The sequence below is a fragment of the Nothobranchius furzeri genome, chromosome 5 (assembly GCF_043380555.1).
Source record: "Nothobranchius furzeri strain GRZ-AD chromosome 5, NfurGRZ-RIMD1, whole genome shotgun sequence".
In the NCBI taxonomy this organism is placed as follows: Eukaryota; Metazoa; Chordata; class Actinopteri; order Cyprinodontiformes; family Nothobranchiidae; genus Nothobranchius; species Nothobranchius furzeri.
Genome location: NC_091745.1, coordinates 66,061,826 through 66,080,917, shown reverse-complemented (window position 1 = coordinate 66,080,917; position 19,092 = coordinate 66,061,826). Strand labels below are relative to the sequence as shown.

General features: G+C 42.1%; 1 protein-coding gene across 1 annotated transcript in view; it reads right to left on the bottom strand.

Annotated features, from left to right (window-relative positions):
- Nucleotides 1–19,092, bottom strand: part of si:ch211-113g11.6 (semaphorin-7A) — a 58,338-nt gene that overhangs the window by 23,364 nt on the left and 15,882 nt on the right. The window contains exons 3-7 of the mRNA XM_015949889.3: nt 16,727–16,789; nt 5,690–5,785; nt 5,315–5,420; nt 901–1,008; nt 425–564 (exon numbers count right to left, since the gene is read on the bottom strand). Coding sequence (XP_015805375.1) covers nt 425–564; nt 901–1,008; nt 5,315–5,420; nt 5,690–5,785; nt 16,727–16,789 — 513 coding nt within the window. The remainder of the gene's footprint in view (nt 1–424; nt 565–900; nt 1,009–5,314; nt 5,421–5,689; nt 5,786–16,726; nt 16,790–19,092) is intronic.

Genomic DNA, 19,092 nt, shown 5'->3' with positions numbered 1-19,092 from the left:
ATAAAAGCGGACATGAACGATCACCTGTTAATTGTTTTCTTTCGGTGACGTGACTTTGAGAATGTTACTGAGGTCGTGCGCAGGATGCAACTGCCTGATGCGCACGAACCATCAGCACTCTCCGATCTCTCCGCACAAAATAAGTCCCCGAGCACTGAGAGTCGATAAATAATGTAATATAGATGGAAACTGGACCTCTTTTTGGTCTTCACATAATTCAAACCCTGAAGAAATCCCACCACTTGATTCCAGGTTAAAAATGCATTGTAATGCATTACATCACTGACATTTGTACCGAGTAAAATATTAATTACTTTTACAACTCTGTATATATATATATATATATATATATATATGTATATATATTATGTGTGTGTGTGTGTGTGTGTGTGTGTGTGTATCCTTTCTTTGCAGGATTTTTTACCGTGCAGATTCGTCCAATCCGTGCCCTGTATGGCTCTTCATCCACCCTGGTCGTTTTGTTGAATTCAGTGAAGAAGAAATAGATCTCCTCCTTGAACTTTTCAGAGGAAGGGATTATGGCTGCACCAGCAAATTGTGCATCTGATGATGAGAATAAACTAAACCCATTAAAATGTCATGCAAAAGCTAATAGGATGCCACATCTTCACCTTGTCTCAACCAAAATAAACGAAAAGTCTGATCTGACTACATTTCTATATTTATAATAAACTGTTTTGACAGTACTAATAATAAAAAGACACTGTGGCGATAAGCAGGTGCATAAATGTTTGATCTCAGTGGAAAGGTTACTGACGCTATGAGTTCTTTTCCCCTCTGAGACTGATAGTAGATGATTTACAGAACACCACCCACCATCTCCATATGCATTTGACTAAACCTGTGTAGCTTCTGCATGACTCCTCTCCTCCTACTCACTCAGCAGCCAAATGTTCTCCGTCTTCAGGAGTTTCTGTGAGCCAAATGTTCGACGGATCGAGCCAGGATGACCTCCCACCGACGACATGGCAGAATACAGACTCCCATCTGAGACAGCCAGGGCGAAAGAAAAAGATGCACAAGAGAAGAGAACAGTGCATAAGAATGTGAAAAGAACAGAAAAAGATAGAGCACACTTGATGAATTGGTACAAGGTAGATAGAGGGGAGTTGGAGGGATTTTAGTAGGGGACTGACTGAAGCTAGAGAAGAGGACGAAGCAGGAAAGAGAAATAAAAGCACACAGCAGAAAGGGAATCTCAAGAGGACAAAAACATAAAAAAGTCAAGATCAAAAGTGAAGAAGACATTAAGGCGGAATACCCTACTGCATAAATGAGCTCCTACGAATCACCATATTGCAGCTCTGAGCTCTGTCTCCATAGCAATGCAGACGGGGATTCGTCTGTAACACCCTAATCAGGACTGATCACTATTTGAACACTGCTCAGCTTAAGCAAAGGACCGGCTTATTGAATCCGCAATCATCCCCCACTTGGAAGAGCACCCTGCGGTGAAAACCAGACCCTCACTGATTTGAGTGCCTCTTTAAACAAATCTAGATTGGATGGTTCAAAAGGCAAGCAGATTCAATGTTTCTCTCCATGCTACATGATCACTAAAGGTCAGCTTTAATTAGAAGCATTTCTCTTTTCCTAATGTGATGCACAGCTTAAAAACGACACTGTCAGGTGTTTCATTTGCTGTGGGTGAGGGGTGGTGGTGGGGGGGATAGGATACTAAGCAGTTTAACTTGCTTTTAGCATCCCCTATTGTCTGCTATTAATTATTTGTGGTCAAAGCAAAAGTGAAACTTATCACCTCGCTATGTGTTCGTCTTTTTAACACCTTAAGTCCTTTTAACACCTTAATCTAACTGCTGAAATGTCTCCTCAGCCTTTATTAGTTTCTAGATCATCACTATATCAAACAAATCAGCTGTGTTCATGATCTAAAACATGTAGGAAATGTGCTGGAAGCAGACTGTAGTACCAATTATATCAGCTGATTTTTTTCCAAGTCCAAAGATGGCGTCCTGGCACTCTAAAGATGCAAATGTGGTATTCTGGCCGCAGTGGGGGTCTGAGGGACTTTTCATTAACCCTGTAAAAGGTCATTTTAGCACATACTGGCTGAAGAAAATTATAAAAAGTATATGAAAAAGTAGCTTAGTCTGCCTTTAAATACAGAAAATGTGTTTGATCATTAAAAATGCAACTTTCTCAAAAATCATTATGGAAAAAAGTCAAAAACTGTTTCTAAACTTCTAACATTTTTCATACATTAAATTACCAGATGATGGAGTTCATCCATGCTTTCGTTCTTTTTTAAACACAGAAACAGTTTTGTTTACTTGTTTGTAGCTACGGTTTTGCCGACAGCTGCCGGCTTCTTCAGGCTGACGCTGATGGTGGCGCGTCCCTTCCTTCTCCGTTTATCTGCGGGCAGCAGAGGACGTTGTCGCCTTCTACTGCCCGCTCTCCCCTCTCCGACGATGCAGTCCCATGCGTGGTCCAGCGTGTAAACTCCGTCGTCCCTGTTCATGGTCCCACATCCACGTCTCCTTATCTCTATTGCTTCCTTGATCCATCTTTTGTATTTTTGTTGTTCAGTGGTTATGATCCGTGTGCTGTCCCAGTCCATTATATGGTTTTCTCTTAAGCAATGATCTGTTACGGCTGACTTTTTTATTGTACTTTCTGCTTCTTCTTTTGCTGCTCTTGTGTGTTTACGATTTGCCTCTTTCTCGCACTCCTTTCTGTGTTCTATTGTCCGTGTATTGAGTTGGCGTCCGGTTTCTCCTATGTATGTTTTATTGCATATTTTGCATGGGATTTCGTAGATGACTCCACATTTTTGTCCAGCTGGTATCTTGTCTTTTGGGTGTACTAATCCTTTTCTAACTGTTGTGTATGGCTTTGTTGGTGTGTTTATGTTGTGTTTTTTCATTGTTGCTCTTATTTTTTCCGTTATGCCTCTGATGTATGGTAGGGTTATCACTGGTTTTGGTTCTTGTCTTTCTGGGTTTCTGGTTCTTTTTTTGGGTTGTTCTTTGCTTTCTGTTTTTGTTTGTTGTTTTCCTTTGTTTATTGCCCATGTCGGGTATCTGCAGGTCTTTAAAGCGTGTTGTATGTGTTTGTCCTCTTGTTTACGGTCTCTCTCTTCTGTTATTATGTTTGCTCGGTGATATAATGTTCTGATTACTGACATTTTGTGTATGGTGGGGTGTTCTGATGTCCATAATAAATATTGGTCTGTGTGTGTTGGTTTCCTGTATGTGTTTATGTTTAGGGTCCCGTCGGTCTGCCTGGTGATTTTCATGTCCATAAATGCTATGCTGCCTTCTGTTTCTAACTCATAAGTGAATTTTATGTTGCCCGTGTCGTCAATATTGTTTAAGTGTTGTGTTAGTGTTTCTGTTTGACCTTTTGGTATGATTTCCAGTATGTCGTCTACCTAGCGTTTCCATAGTTTTATTTTGCAGTTTGGGGGGGGCGGTGGCTATGGCTTTTTGTTCCAGGTCTTCCATGAAAAACTCGCACAGGGTGGCTGATAACGGGTTACCCATGGCGAAGCCTTCCAGTTGTTTGTATATTGTGTTGTCGTATGTGAAGTAAGTGGAGTTAGCTACCAGTCCTATCAGTTGTGCTATGTCATCTGCTGTGAGGTTTGTCCTTTTATGTAAAGTTTTGTCTTGTCTGATTCTGTTAACTACTATGTCTATGGTTTTTTGGGTTGGTGTCAGCGAAACCGTAGCTACAAACAGGTAAACAAAACTGTTTCTGTGTTTAAAAAAGAACGAAAGCATGGATTTACAAAGACACAGCAAGAACACACCTAAGATGTTCAAAGATGGAGTTCATGTCTTCTTGAAAAATGTAAACCAACTTCAGAGGCTAAAAACAATGACTGAATGATGACAGCCTTCCAGAACATTCTTTTAATAAGTGGGATTATCACTGAGCTCCTATTCACTTGTTTTTTTTATGCATTTGCTGTGGTCTCTAATATAAATGGATTCCTTGTGAGTCAGTCCCTGTGGGGAAAAAAGCTCTGGTGTTCCTGTTTCAGGAACTAGATTTGAGTCAGAGCAGAAGGGAGCTGAGAACAGCAGGATTTGGAGTCTTGTTTACTGACATTTGGACATCTCACCTCTGATTGGCTAACAACAATGCGACTCTACCACTGACTCTGCAACATTGATGGTTTATCTTCACAAATAACACAAGCCTGAAGTCATTCTGACATTCTGTTGAGTTGCTAATGCTAATGCTTAGTGCCTACTAGCGGACACATGCTATGCCCTCTCCTGGACACTAAATCAACAACAGTCTTTGCAAGCCAAGATGGGTGAATCCATGATGCTAGATTGACAATATGACGTGCTAACGTCACTGGCTTATTTAATATATCATTATATTATACACACACACACACACACACACACACACACACACATATATATATATATATATATATATATATATAGCAAGCGACTTGGAGTGAAACGATTTTCCTCCCCTCTCTTATGAATCAAGGGTTAATAAAAAGAGTCATATAACTCCAAGACACTTCACGTGTGTCTGATTCTGCTCCAGACACTAAAGAGATAACTAAATCTAAAGGTGGTTTCACACTTAAAATAAGATACTGACTCTAAAACCTCCTGAAGTAACAAAGCCACTAAATAATTTTAACACTTTATTTAGGAAAATGATTAAATTCCAATAAAAATATCATTGTTAATGGTTTTACTTACCTTACTGCAGCAATGCTCATTAATGTGATCCATCCTCCCGTGAAGTTCATTATAAGTTAAATAATTTTCATCCTCTGACGTGATTATTATGTCTGAAGTGACTTGGACTGCTCTGTACCTTGAAACGATTCACGCTGTGGATTTTCCTTCACTTTAAAAACACGGGAGCCATTTCACCTCAGTTGCACCATGCTGCTCCCGTCTAAGGTTTATTAAATTCTGTCACAACTTGTGGCTTCATGTGAAATTTTCTACTCTTTTCCTCTTTCTCTATTTTTAGACTTGTGGAGGAAAAAGGTATATTTTCCTCCTTGAGTTTATTAGTGTGTGTGTGTGTGTGTGTGTGTGTGTGTGTGTGCGTGCATGCGTATGTGTGTGTGTGTGTGTGTGTGGGTATGTATATATGTATATATGCGTGTGTGTAAATGAACATGTGTGTGGGTATACATTTTCTTATGTGTTTTTAGGTATTTTTATTCTCATTTATTGTGGTTGTTGTGTGTTTTAGAGAGCGAACATCTACCGAAGACAAATTCCTTGTAAATGTACTTTTACTTAGCCAATAAATCTGAAATCTGAAATCTGAATCTGATTACCTGCAGGCAAGTTGATTGACCTCTGTGAAGGGTAGGGTGGTGAGATGTCAGAGGGTGATCCTATGTGCCCAGCACCGTGGACATCTGTCAGCACTGAGTCGTTTACCTGCAGGAGGAAGGCGGTGTTCAAGGCCTTGGTGTTATATGTTTTTACTCCACACTTGCTGGATAAACCTCAATTCATCCTATGTTCATTACTTTGTGAAAATTGGAATGGATAACTCCTAACCTTGATCTCACCGGCAGAAAAACACAAGTGAAGAGGCAGATAGATTCTCCTCATAAACCGAGACTGCTCAATTTGTGGGAGAGAGCACTTGCAGCAGCTAAAAGAGAAGCGTGCATGCTTGAAGACATTTATCTGAAGATATTTACCAGCATCCAACATCTGGGGCTTCCAGCATTTGTCCCACATACTATGAATGTGTCATTTACTTTCTGGAGGACGGTGATGAAATTATCACACTCCATCTGTCGAGGGAGAGAAATGTGAGTGAGACAAAAAAACGGGTAAAGAAGGCAAAAGGCAAGGGAGAGAAATGCACAGATTTTTTTTGGATGGATTAAAGATTAGAGTAGAGTGTGCATGTGTGTGTGCGCTTGTCTGTGTGAAAAGGAGGATTACATGAAAGAGGAAAACGAGGAACTCACAGAGGGACTCAAACAAACAGTGAAAGATGGCAAAGCAAGAGAAATCAAAGGGGATTGCTGAAAGGAGATTGGGCATCATTCGTGCTTGTGACATTTTTGGCAGACAGCATTGAAAGGGCTTTGGACCTGCAGTACAATGCTGCAGTGCTGCTTAATGCACCACTCATTCATTAGGGACAGAAAACTGATGTTACCAATTCACTATTTTAAATAGATGTTGCTGGATGGAGCAAATTAGTTGAAATATTTATAAAATGTGTGTTTTGTGACCTCGTATAAAGCAATCGCATCGTAAGTTCAGATGTGCCTCTGGTGACAAAGAAACAGCCTTACTAAGTCCAAAACCTGAGCATGTAGGTGGATATGTAGGCAGTTGGACAGGCGGCTGTGTGGGCTAAGATTTGAGTTTATTTTGCTTCTTGTTTGAGCGTGTAAGATTTCTCAGGAGTAATAATGTGAGTTTGGGCAGGTTTGTGCAGTTTCGTTTGATTGCTCACAGTTGGAATGAGCAACAAGGCTTCGGGTGACACTGCGGATATTTGCTATCTGGCAAAATTACGGACACACCAGCCTCAAACTGCACTTCCTCAGATGAACACAAGAAATCGTGGATGTTTTGTGCTCAATCTATTTAGCTAAAATCCCCCGAAAGTCTAAAAATGAAAGGTTCTGAGTAAAATATTTGTCAGTACTTTTCTAAAATGTATGTCTAGTGCCAGTTGTGGAGAAAGTATTGATCATGTGCCAGTTTGGCCTAAATTCTTCAATAAACGTTATCAACCACAGCTCCTCTCCAAAGCGTTTCTCATACAGGGGTAAGTAACAACACACAAAACCACCACATGAAAAAAAGTTCACTGTGTTTGCATTTAGGAGTTTATAAGTTGTTCATCCCGTTTGTTCCGCTACAAATGAATCTGAACCTGAGGGAAGCCTGCTGAACAGACGATGGTTGGGATGAAGAGTGTGAATGTAATAGTCTTCACTCTACTAAGACAACTTTGGGTGGCGACTGAGTCCAGTGAGGGGAGGGAGCAGCCGATTACTTTTCCCACTGCTCTAATGACCCTCTGGAGACTGTTTTTGGCTGCTGAACACAGTTATGGCACATCAAGTCAGACTGCAGCCCACTTCACTTCAAGATCCTCAAAAAGTGAAGCCACTGGTGAACTTTTTTTAACCAGAGCAGATGTGTTTTTTGACTCTGAAACATGGACTCCAAGCAGTCTGAAAAAGGAACCCTTTCCACATGGACATACTTGATGCAAATGGAGGGCGGAGGAGTTTTGTGCTTGAAGAAGTCTACTTGGTCTTGTTGATGTTAAAGAGACAGTGTGTAGGTTTTACCATTAATTCCTGGAACTACCCATAAATGTTGTTGAAAATGAATGAAATGATGCCCAGTTGTTGAAAAATTCTTCTTCTGGTTCTTGGAGAGTACAGACGCTTTTTTCCTCCTCTCCTCCCTATCTTATCCCCAAGGCTCTTTGTCTGTCTTTGGGTGTACGACGCTTCTGCATTTTTTCTGGAAACTGTCATGACTCCCAATCTTTCAGCCTTAATGCGGCACACCTGGTCCCCTCATCAAGCTCCAGCCAAGCCCTGTTTCCCTAGCAACCTCAGTCTGCACCTCATCAACTCCATTCATCTCACCTGTTCCTGTCATCAGCCTCATTCACCACACTTGTTCCTCCTGCTTTATAGAATAGAATAGAATAGAATTAAACTTTATTGTCATTGCACATGTACAGGTACAGGGCAACGAAATGCAGTTTGCATCCATCCAGAAAGTGCTTTAGCCGTGATATAGATGTATTACAAATTTATATGTTAGCAGTAATATAGATGGGTAAGTATATTACAGAAATGGATCTATTACGTATGTTATAATGTACATGGTATGAAGTATGTTATGAATATTCTATGACTATAAGTATGTACAGGCTGTAGTTACTACAAGCAGTCCATGAGTTTAATGTGGGTCATATGTCAGGAGGCAGAGTTCAGGAGTCTGACAGCTGTGGGGAAGAAACTGTTCCGGTACCTGGTGGTCTTAGTCCGGAGGCTTCTGTAGCGCCTCCCAGAGGGCAGCAGGGTGATCAGTGCATGTGATGGGTGACTGTGGTCTCTGATGATTTTCCTAGCCCTTTTCAGACACCACTTCCTGTAGATGTCCTTTATGGCAGGAAGTGGTGCTCCGGCGATGCGCTGGGCAGTTTTCCCGACCCTCTGCAATGCCTTCCGGTCTGAGGCGGAGCAGTTCCCATACCAGACTGTTATACAGTTGGTCAGGATGCTCTCGATGGTGCAGCGATAGAAGTTCACCAGGATGTCTGAGGACAGGTTGTTCTTCCTCAGAGTCTTCAAGAAGAAGAGGTGCTGGTGAGCCTTCTTGACCAGCTTGGAGCAGTTGGTAGTCCAGGTGAGATCCTCGGAGATGTGGACTCCCAGGAAGTTGAAGCTGCTCACACGCTCCACTGCCGTCCCCTCAATGTGGATGGGTGGATATGGGTCAGCATTCCTCCTGTAGTCCATGATGAGCTCCTTAGTCTTCTCAGTGTTGAGCAGCAGGTTGTTTGTGTCGCACCACTCAGTCAGACGGTCCACCTCCTCCCTGTAGGCGGTCTCATCGTTGTCACTGATGAGGCCAATCACCGTGGTGTCATCTGCAAACTTAATGATGGTGTTGGAACCATCAGCAGGTCTGCAGTCGTGGGTGAAAAGGGAGTAGAGGAAAGGGCTCATCACACAGCCTTGTGGTACAACAGTGTTCATTGTGATTGTTGATGAGCAGCGGTTATCCAGTCGGACATGTTGAGGGCGGTTGGTCAGGAAGTCCAGTAACCATTTGCAGGTGAGGGAACTGATCCCCAGGTCTGTCAGTTTCCTGATGAGTTGTGAGGGGTGGATTGTATTGAATGCTCAACTGAAGTCTATAAACAGCATTCTGGCGTAGGTGTTGTTGTTGTCCAGGTGTGAGAGGACAGAGTGCAGTGCAATTGAGACTGCATCCTCTGTGCTCCTGTTCTGGCGGTATGCAAATTAGTGGTGGTGCAGGGTGGGGTTGGGGGGGGGGGGGGGTGGCAGGATTTGAAGTGTGCTAAGATCAGCTGCTCTAAGCACTTAGTGATGATGGGGGTGAGTGCTACCGGGCGGTAGTCATTGAGGCTAGATGGGTTGGAGTTTTTGGGTATCGGGACGATGGAGGTGGATTTGAAGCAGGCTGGTACCAAGAACATGCTCTGAGAACATGCCCAGGGATGCCATCAGGGCCTGCAGCCTTGTGGACATTGATCCTGCTCAGCACCGCTCGTACATCGGTGAGGGAGAGAGTCAGAGGTTGGTGGTCTGGCGTCATGTCTGTTATGGTTGTGGTTGTGAGGTACCCTCGCTCAAAACGAGCATAAAAGTTGTTGAGCTCGTTGAGGAAGGAAACACTGGAGGATGCGGGGGAGGGCTTGGTGATCCTGTGGTCTGTAATGGTCTGGAGTCCTTGCCACATGCGTCGGGGGTTGGAGTTGGAGAAGTGTTCTTCTATCTTCTTTTTGTAATGGTGTTTGGCTTTTTTGATGCCCTTCTTTAGATTAGCCCTGGCTGTACTGTAGGCGTGTGCATCTCCTGTCCTAAAAGCGGCCTTCAGTAGGAGACGAACATCCCGGTTCATCCAAGGCTTCTGATTGGGGTACATGGTGATCCTTTTCTGGGTGGTGACACTGTCTGTGGTTACGGAGATGTAATCCAGTACAGATGAGGCGTACTGGTTCAGGTCTGTGTTGGTGAACATATTCCAGTCTGTGTTTTTAAATCTGTCCTCGAGCACCGCGTCTGTCCGCTCTAACCATAATATTATTACATTACATTATAAGAACCATCCAGCTATCCAGTCACTGCCAGATTATTGAACGCCCTGCTAGTAAATTCTCCAGCCTGATACTCACCTTGTCTTTGAAGATCCCGAACCCTGCTCCATCCCCGTTCTCGCCTTTTGGATTACCCTGTCTGCGCCGCTGCATCTCCTCTGGCTCCGATCCTGTTCCGTCCCCGACCTCGCCTTTTGGAATTCCCTGTCTGTTCCTCAGCATCTCAGATCCTCTGGCTCCGATCCTGCTCCATCCCCGACCTCGCCTTTTTGGATACCCTGTCGAACTATTCCCACCTCAGACCTCTGGTAACTCCACTCCTAAGAAAGACTTTTTATTTTACTCACTGTGTTTGGCGTCATCATGTGTCGTCCGAGTTCAGTTCATGACAGAAACTGGTAATTATTAAAAATGGACCTGGTCAGATGGTCTCTCAATGCGACTGACAACATTTTCTCAATGATGAGAACGGGAGAAGGGGCTCTCGGGTGCCCCTCTGGGACAGATCCAGTTGGGCATATCGTGGACTCCTGGAAACAGTGGAACCTGATCTGCTTATCTCAACTGTCTGTAGAGGATTCTGAAGACGTATGGATATTCGTGGTGTTGTCAGGTTCTCTGCTTTTTGGCCTGGGAGGTTACCTGGCTTACCTGAAAATTAGCGAGCTGTCGAGGAATATTGGCTCTTTCCCAGAGCTCAGGGATGGATTACACCACTCTGTGAAAGCACAGACTCATATAATTGTCGAGATGAGTTGTAAGCTTGGAACTTTGGCTGAGATTCAGACTCTGGCACAAAAGATGGATGCGATCAAGGAGCGAGTGGATGAATCAGCACAGATTGGGATAGATTAATTTATGCCATTATTGGATTTTGAGAGGTTGAGGACCAATGGGACTTTAAGACAGTGAAGAAATGATCTCTGTCTGGCCCCAAAACAATTTCTTATCTGAATCTGGTGCCCTTGAGCCTGTAAGGCTGCAACGAATACTCCCCCTCAGAAGAAATGTGGAATGCTGCTGTCGCCATAGCAACTCTGTCTCCCTATCCCAGCCTGGGCAGAACTGCGAGCTGTGAAGGCCGCTGAATCGTTCCAGGAGTCACTGTGCCCTCTAAACCCAACGGCCTCCTCCCCCTGTCCAGATGGAGGTGACGAGCACTGCTTATCGCGGCTGCATGCACTGGCGTGTGGAGATTCCCAAACCCTACCACCCCACCTAGTGGACACTTATGTTGTGTTATGTCTGAAGTCTGTTGCATTTCTGTCTGAGGTGTTTTTTTGCATAGCAAAGTTGCAGGGCAACTCTGAAGTGCCTTTTTTCCCTTCTACCTGACTCAATCCTCATGTAAACCCCTCTGATCTCTATTAAGGTAGCGCGACTCGTGTTGCTAATGACCACAGTCACCAATTCTTGTCATGTGTCTATGCCTATGTATGTCTGATCTCAGAATTGTGTGTACTGAAACTCTCATTTTCCTCTGGGATTAATAATCTTTGAATTTGAATTTGAAATAGTGGCGGCTTTGTAACATATAACCATAAAAACCAGGTCTAAAATACATGGGAGTGGATCTAAGTCTCTAGTCGACGCCATATTAGATGCCATGTTTCTTTCTACGGAAACCCATGAGGACAAAATGCATTTACTGATGTGTAACAAAGGGACACAACATTTTGTCATTCTTAAATGTTGTTGTTTTACACATTTACCTCTTCATTTGTTGCCAGGGATGAAAGGAAGTCTGATGTGCTTGTTATTTTGCTAAAGTTCGCACTCCCCAGGACCTTTTGACCCTAATGGGCATCCTTTGGTAAGGTCTTACTCCAACACAAAAATACTGCTTGCTTGCAACGATTTAGGTATTTACCACTCCTATCGCCAGGAAAAATACACATTGTCACTTTAAGAATCAGGTTGTTTTTACCACACCGTTCTACCAAGCAGCAGACCTCGCCCCAGCAAAATGGTGTCATCAGCGTATTCAAAGGTTAAATATGGAACATGAACACCATAGAAACATCTAGTGTTTAGAGGTTGTAGTAGCAACAACAGAATAAGGTTTCTAGCCATCAAGATTTCAGGTTCACTGCCGATAGGTGAAGTGACCAGACAGCACCCTGTCCAGTGATGAATCGTACAGCGGAAGGACTAATTTTTACTAAGTTTATTTTACAGCAGTATTTATCGTTAGAACATCTTCTGGGTTCAGAAGCAGCTGCTTGACTTGCCAAAACCGCCATTTTCCACAGTGCCAGCCTTGCTGTGTCGAGCGGGCTCTTTACTGCAACACTGCCCTCTATTGGCAGGTAGATGTAAGTATAAACCCAGTATTATGCCCGTCAAAATAAACATTTTATTATTTTTTCATTTAAATGTAGATTTTAAAGGAAACAACCTTTGTTCTGTACACTTCTAAACATATTTAAAAAAAATATATGTAGCATTAGGTTAAAATATTTCATATTTAACCTTTAATTATGGCGTTGCTCGAATGGGATAAGATGCAGTCATGGTTGTAGATGGAGAACAAGAGTGGGTGCGACCTTGCATACATTAGAATTTGATCCTTCAGAAAGATTAGTGAATGCATGACTGTTCTTTAAATGATCAAAATTATTCAGATTAACTTCAGAGTCTCCATTAGCTCCATGAGTGTGCAGCAGATCCCATGTTGAGATTATTCAAAAGAAGGGAGCAACTTATTATTTTTTCTCCCAGACTTGACAAAACTCCTCCAGAGTCACAAACCACATTACACAGCGGTCATTACAAGCTGAATAGTCATCCCTCAAATGAACAATTTTATCTTTGAGAACAGAAAATGTCTCTGTTGCTGAAAGGCCTCCAGTGAGATTTGATTGAGTCATGTAGGATTAAAGTAGGATTTGCTTCCCTCTTCCTGTGTTCCCTGTGAGGCTCTGGACTCTGTGTGCACTCCTGATAAATTTATGCTGAGGTGGATGGAGCTAAAGCTGAAAACATTTTGAATTTGCTGTTCATTCCTGCATGCAGTTGGCCAAGTTCAGCAGGCTAATTCTTGCTAACCTCTAAGGTGAATCTGAAACCAGGTGGAGTGATTTAGTTGCTTCCTGTCTGCTGCCTTCTCATGGGAATACTGGTTTCATTGCTTAAATAAAGATTCAAATATAATATATCAACCAGTTAAAAAGCATTTAGAAGGTTGGGATAAGATTTAACAAAACTTGTGATTAGAATAATAACGATCAGTTTAGTCCCAAATGTACTAATACGAATGTCAATTCATCACTAAATCAAACAAATCAGCTGTGTTCCCGCTCTAAAACATGCAGAAATTGTGCGAAAAGCAGACTGCAGCACCGGGCATGTCAGCTCCATTTTTTTCCAAGTCCAACAAGTGCAATATTCTTATTTATTCAATTCCGAGCCTGGAGGGCCTGTATCCTGCACGTTTTAGTTGTTCCTCTGCTCCAACACACTTGATTCAGTGACTGAATCACCTGTGCAGCAGCACATTAAGCTCAGCAGAAGCCTGTTAATTACAAGCTGTGAGCCCCAGGGCAGCTGTGGTTACAATGTACCTCATCACCATCAGTGTGTGATTGTGTGAATGGATTAATGACTACTGTAAAGATCCATGGGGGGTTGTTGAGCTCTAAGAAGTCCATTCAACACTTACCATGGATGCATGGGCGGCTGAATAGAAGGTATTTATAAGTAATGGTTTTTTGCTTTACAGACTAAAATGTAGAATTTATCCTCAAGAAACACTACAGCACTTTCAGTTTTTTTTTTCGTCTATTGAAACATGCTCATATGAAAGTTGTGTTTGTGCCCATGGGGTTGATTTTGTTATTTGTGCTATGTGACGACATGAGCATTTGAGAATCTCTCTAGCTCATCACATTCTGCTGGGTAATCTTAGACGCCATTAGCATGACAGTTATTTGCATATATCGGTTTTAAAGACTCTTGAAATATCCAAAGACTTCACTGCTCACATTTTAATAAATTGAATTTACACGAGAACCACTAAACCAAGCAAAGATAAATATTGCTTCAACATTGAAAATCTTTTAAATGAATGCTGGTGCTTGTTGTTCTGTAATAAATACGACTACTTCCTCCAAAGTACAAAAGTGCCCTTTTATGTAGAACCAAAGCTGTTAATTGTCAAGAGTTGGGCCTGCAAGGTCACGCAAGAATGCTTTTGGGTTTTGTGTTTCCTCTGTGCCATGCTTTGGGTGTACCTTGATGACACATCATGTCAGATAGCATGAGCTAATGCCAGGGTCAGTAGAGCGCATCACAAGTTTGCTCTCATTGCGTGCCGCATACAGACTGTAGCTGTGATTAATGCTGCAGCACTGGCGTGACAGCTGTCCCAGTGACTAGGGCTGCAGGAGTAGCTGTCTTCTTGGTATAGCTGTGACACAGTCACTTTCTAGAGACATTGACTACATGCTGTGTACAGTGCATACGGTGAGTGGATTCAACTTCCTGGCTGAAAACAGCATTAAAGGTGATGTATTCATCTTCATCTGTGGTGTGGGTAACACATTGCACATCAATCTGTGATACTAAAGCACAACAGCCGCTGAAGTGCGGAAAAAAACAAACGAAAAATCTGTCTTAGCCTCTGCGACAATCACCAGTGTCAATAGTTAGTATTACAGATTAGCCTTTAAAGGATAAGTTTACTCATATTTGTGAAACATTTGCAACGACCTCTAGTGGGAATGAATGCTTTGTAAGTCCTTCTCTGGCAAAAAAAAAAGCTCAAATGCTTCTGTTAGAGGATGCAAAGTCAGTCGGAGGAGACAGAAGCAACAGATGGCAGCATTTGGAGTCTTATTTCCTGATTTTTGCACATCTCATCTCTGGTTAGTTAACAGCAACGCAACTCTACCACTGATTCAGTTTGCTCTGCAACTTTGATGTTTTATCTCTGCAAATAACACACGCCTGAAGGAGATCTGCCGTGTTGTGGAATTGATGATCCTAGAAACAAATGGTTAGCTGCTACTAGCCGAGACGTTCTCTGCTGTTTCTTGGACACTAAACCAACAACAGCTCTCCCTGTCACAAGATGGGTGAGTCAATGAATACCAAGTGGCCGAATGACATAGATCTGTCATACTTTCCTGAACGGAGTATTTTCTGACTATTTTAAATCAGAAGCTAACTCAGGAAAAAGGGGTGGGAGACCATTTCCACATTCAGCCTGCATGTTAAAAGATGCATTATGTAGAACCGAAGTAAAAATTACACCCTGTGGAAAACTTTGGTTATTGGAGCTTGTTGCCGGCAGTCGTCAAATTACAGTTGTCGGCACTGCAGTATTTTAGTTTGCATGAGACACAGCAAATGCACACTCACTGACAGGGGTGCCTCCAGAAAATTTTGATAGGGGTGGCCAGACGGGGCCAAAGAAAGTTTTGGGGTGGCACACCAAATTGGTCCTTGTGGTAACTCTGGGAGAGTTTAGCCTGTGGCGGTGTATCGCATTGTTTAAAACAGTCTTTAAGTAATCAGAAGCAGGTACATTCATCAGAAACTATTGATTGCTTGTTTTAAAAGGAGAAAAACTGAAAATCCCCACAGCCAGCTGGATATGAAAAATGTTTCAATATAACCTTCCTTCCAAAATGACGGAAACATTAGACTCTTTTGGAATTTTGTCACTGTATAATTCACTCTATATCTTTTCAGAATGCACCTTTAACCTCAGAGTGATCATTTTCAAAAATAATAAGTAAAAAAAAAAAAGGTTTCTCAGTTAACCTGGTCTTTAAAATTAATAAGATGCACTAAACACATCAGGCAGCAGCAAATATCAGTCACATTGTTTCCTATAGTGCTTCCTTCGATTATTCATCTACAGTAAGGACAGCCACACAGAAGCAGTTCACACATATAGGGGAATACAGAGGAGCGAAACTGTATGAATAATGAAACAATGCTCCTCCAGGCGACACTACAACAAACTCACCCTCTTCTACAGAGAACACAGACACTTGAGGTGTGAGCATTTCTATAGCTTAGAGAAGGTTTTGCAGTACTTGCAGTTTCACAGTTGATTTATGGGTGTTTCAAAGTATGGTGAGACTAACTGTTTAAGATTTTGTTTAGAAATCTGTGTTTTATTGTGACGTTTTGTTAAGGCTATTCTCTTATTTGTAATTTTGAATTCATTTGCAAGAATGGGGCAACATGGCAGCTACAGGGCGTGCAAACCTACTGAAGACGTGCAGGAAACATCTGACCCCTGTCATTGCCAACCAACCAATGTTACCAAATGCTTTTTTCTGCACCATTAAACTTCTTTTTCAGTATCAGTAGCTGTCAAATACCGTAAATACTCATTTGTAAGTTTATTTGGATAAATTCATCTGCCAACTACATACATAATCATCATCATCTTCATATGTTTATGTACTGTATTTGCTTGTGTTTATTTTATAAATTTTGAATGAAATAAAAGTAAGAAAATAATTTCTTTTGCAAAGACAAGCAGCACCCTGAACAGCAGTTTTCAGCAGGTTTCTGAGGATTTAAACACCCAGAGCATCAAGGTAGGCTGGTGAATTTCTGAATCTCTTCTTCTCTCAATGGAATTATTTCACGATTAACTCCTCACTGAACGTGACGTTTTGGTCTGTTGTTCGGAGGGGGAGCAATCTCTTGCGTAACGTCATCTACACAAATAAACCTCTTTTAAATCCTCTGTACAATTTCATTATTCGATTTATAGCTAAATGGATCATAATGGAAAAAATACACAGGAACAGAAATGGAAGGTTTTAGCGCTGAGCATGATGGTGATGAGAAACAGCGTGATACGGAGACAAATGCACTGATTGAGCTGCTTTTCAGAGGCGATGTGATGGAGGTGCTGACAGCGAGGACGAGTTTCTACCTCAAGCGGTGCAGTCTTCGCCTTGCAGGTATCAATTGCAGTCTGATCTGATGCCGCTGGGATCTGTAGGAGGGAAGACTGTTTATTTGGTGGAAAGTTCTTTGAACCTGAACAGCCTCGAACAGAGAAATCTCAGAAAATATTCCTGCAGCCAAGTGAAACTAGCTCGCTTCTGCACAGGATTCATTTCAGTGCTATTTAATGTGTTCTTTACTCAAGGCACTGCTTTTTTAATCGTGTCATCTGATTTTTGCAGCATTTTTAATCAATCTCTAAAAGAGCCATATAATGAACATGTTATTTTTAGCACGCTAAGAAGTAAAAAGCGATGAACAAATTGGAATGTCACAAATTAAACCTTTCTGTTTTTTCTTTGTGAACAACAACAGTTGGTGTTTACTTTTCCTGCTTTTTACACTCCACTGCAGACACTAGAAATAACTCAAACTGACAAAGTGTGAATTTAACATCTGAGTAAGAGGAATGAGCCATCACATAGAAGTTCATCATCCTCTCAAACAGCTGAACAGAGTGAAAGACATCACTATGTTCCATTCTGTCATGGTGTCGAAAAAGAACCCACCCATTTCAGCACGAGCATTTACGACAAGGATAAAACAAGTTTTCTGGTCATCAGTGGTGCTTTAGGCCACTTATTAAATAGTGTTGGGCCAAAATTTAAATTACTTCAGGGAATTATGAATTTTCTCTTCTCAAACATACAGAGTCCATCTTCATTATTGCTGTGTGACCTAATTTCTGCAGTCTTTAGTGGATCCCAGCTGCTCTTCTAGGTCAGCGGTGGGCAGGCCATCGTTTTTCTCTCTGCCCCTTTCTGGCTCAATGTGGTATCCTCACAGCGAGACCTCAAATAGATTTAGAAGCAATCCCATTTATTTCTGTTCACCTAGTCTTGGAATGACCCTACTGGCCCTTTGTTTAAAGTCACAAAGAGTAGTGGTTTAAATGTGCTCCCACAAAATAGAACAGACCTTTAACAAGTGAACAGAGATATTTGTTTACTTGAACAGACTTGGGGGTCTTTGCTGTGTCCCAATTTGCTCCTGAGTGAAAAGGTTAGGGTTAGGTGGGTTAGGAGAGCACTCTGCAAATCCCCTAGAGGTAAAACCAGCATATGCTGTGTTTTGGTGCTGGTATGCTGGTCCAGCATGGGATACTGGTGAGTAGACTGGGAACTAGCATACCAGCACCACACAACATATGCTGGTAACCACCTACTGATTTTTGTCGTTTCTTTTTCCATCAAAATCGAAAAACGTAAGAAAATCACATTTTGAGACTGGATTTTAAGTAAATTTAACTGACGGCAAACACAGGGTGACGATGGCAGATGAGTTACGTGCCTGCTCAATAACCGGAAGTAGGTTCAAGCCCCAGTAGTCATTCCCTTAGTCAAGGACGCTTAACCTGCCTTGCCTGCTGGTGGTGGTTGGAGGGACCGGTAGTGCATGTGTTCGGCAGCCTTGTTACTGTTGGTGCGCCCCAGGGCAGCTGTGGCTACACTGCAGTTCATCACCACCAGTGTGTGTATATGTGCGTGTGTGTGGGTGAATGACTGGGTGTGTTGTACATCACCTTGGGGGGTTGTAGGACCCTTGAATGCATTATGTCAAACACAGGCCATTTACCCTTTTTACGGTTTGTTGCAATTAGCCAAATGCTAATTAGCATAAGTTAAGTAATTATTTTTCATTGTAGATTTATTTATTTTACCTTTAACAATTTTTGTTCACTTTCACATTAAAACACTCATTCGTCCACTGTCCACACGTTAAAAGGATAACTGTGGGGTCCAGTCCGGGTCCCTGTGGGCTGCATTCCTGCATGTTGTTGTTTATCCATGCTCCAATGCCTCTGATTTAAACGTGTTTATTTTTAGCCCACTCATAAACAAGTACAAAATCTAACATGGCATGCTACCAAAAGATAGACAAACGAACAAACAGGCACATACAAAACAAATGATAAAATAAAACCATTGAGTCCATGGTTTGGTTATCTTTTCTTCACGTCCTCAAGTTCTGCAGAGGAATGTTGATCCCCAGATCAGGTGCTGATACAGAAAAACATCTAAAACAGGCAGGATAGTTGCTCTTGAGTATTACGACTAGACATCACTGCCTTAGCCGTCCTAAAGACCCCCCCCCCCCCCCGAAACACTGGTTAGTTGTGACATGTGTTTGCTCCAGTTACTGAACAGACATGAATCTCACACAGGTACTATCTCTAAAACGTGGTACATTTTTGCCAAACTACTTCAGATGTCTCTTTAATGGTGGCTGTGTTGTAACCTGATAACGGCAATGATCCGTCTAATGATGATTAGATCATCAGGCTCCAGGAAA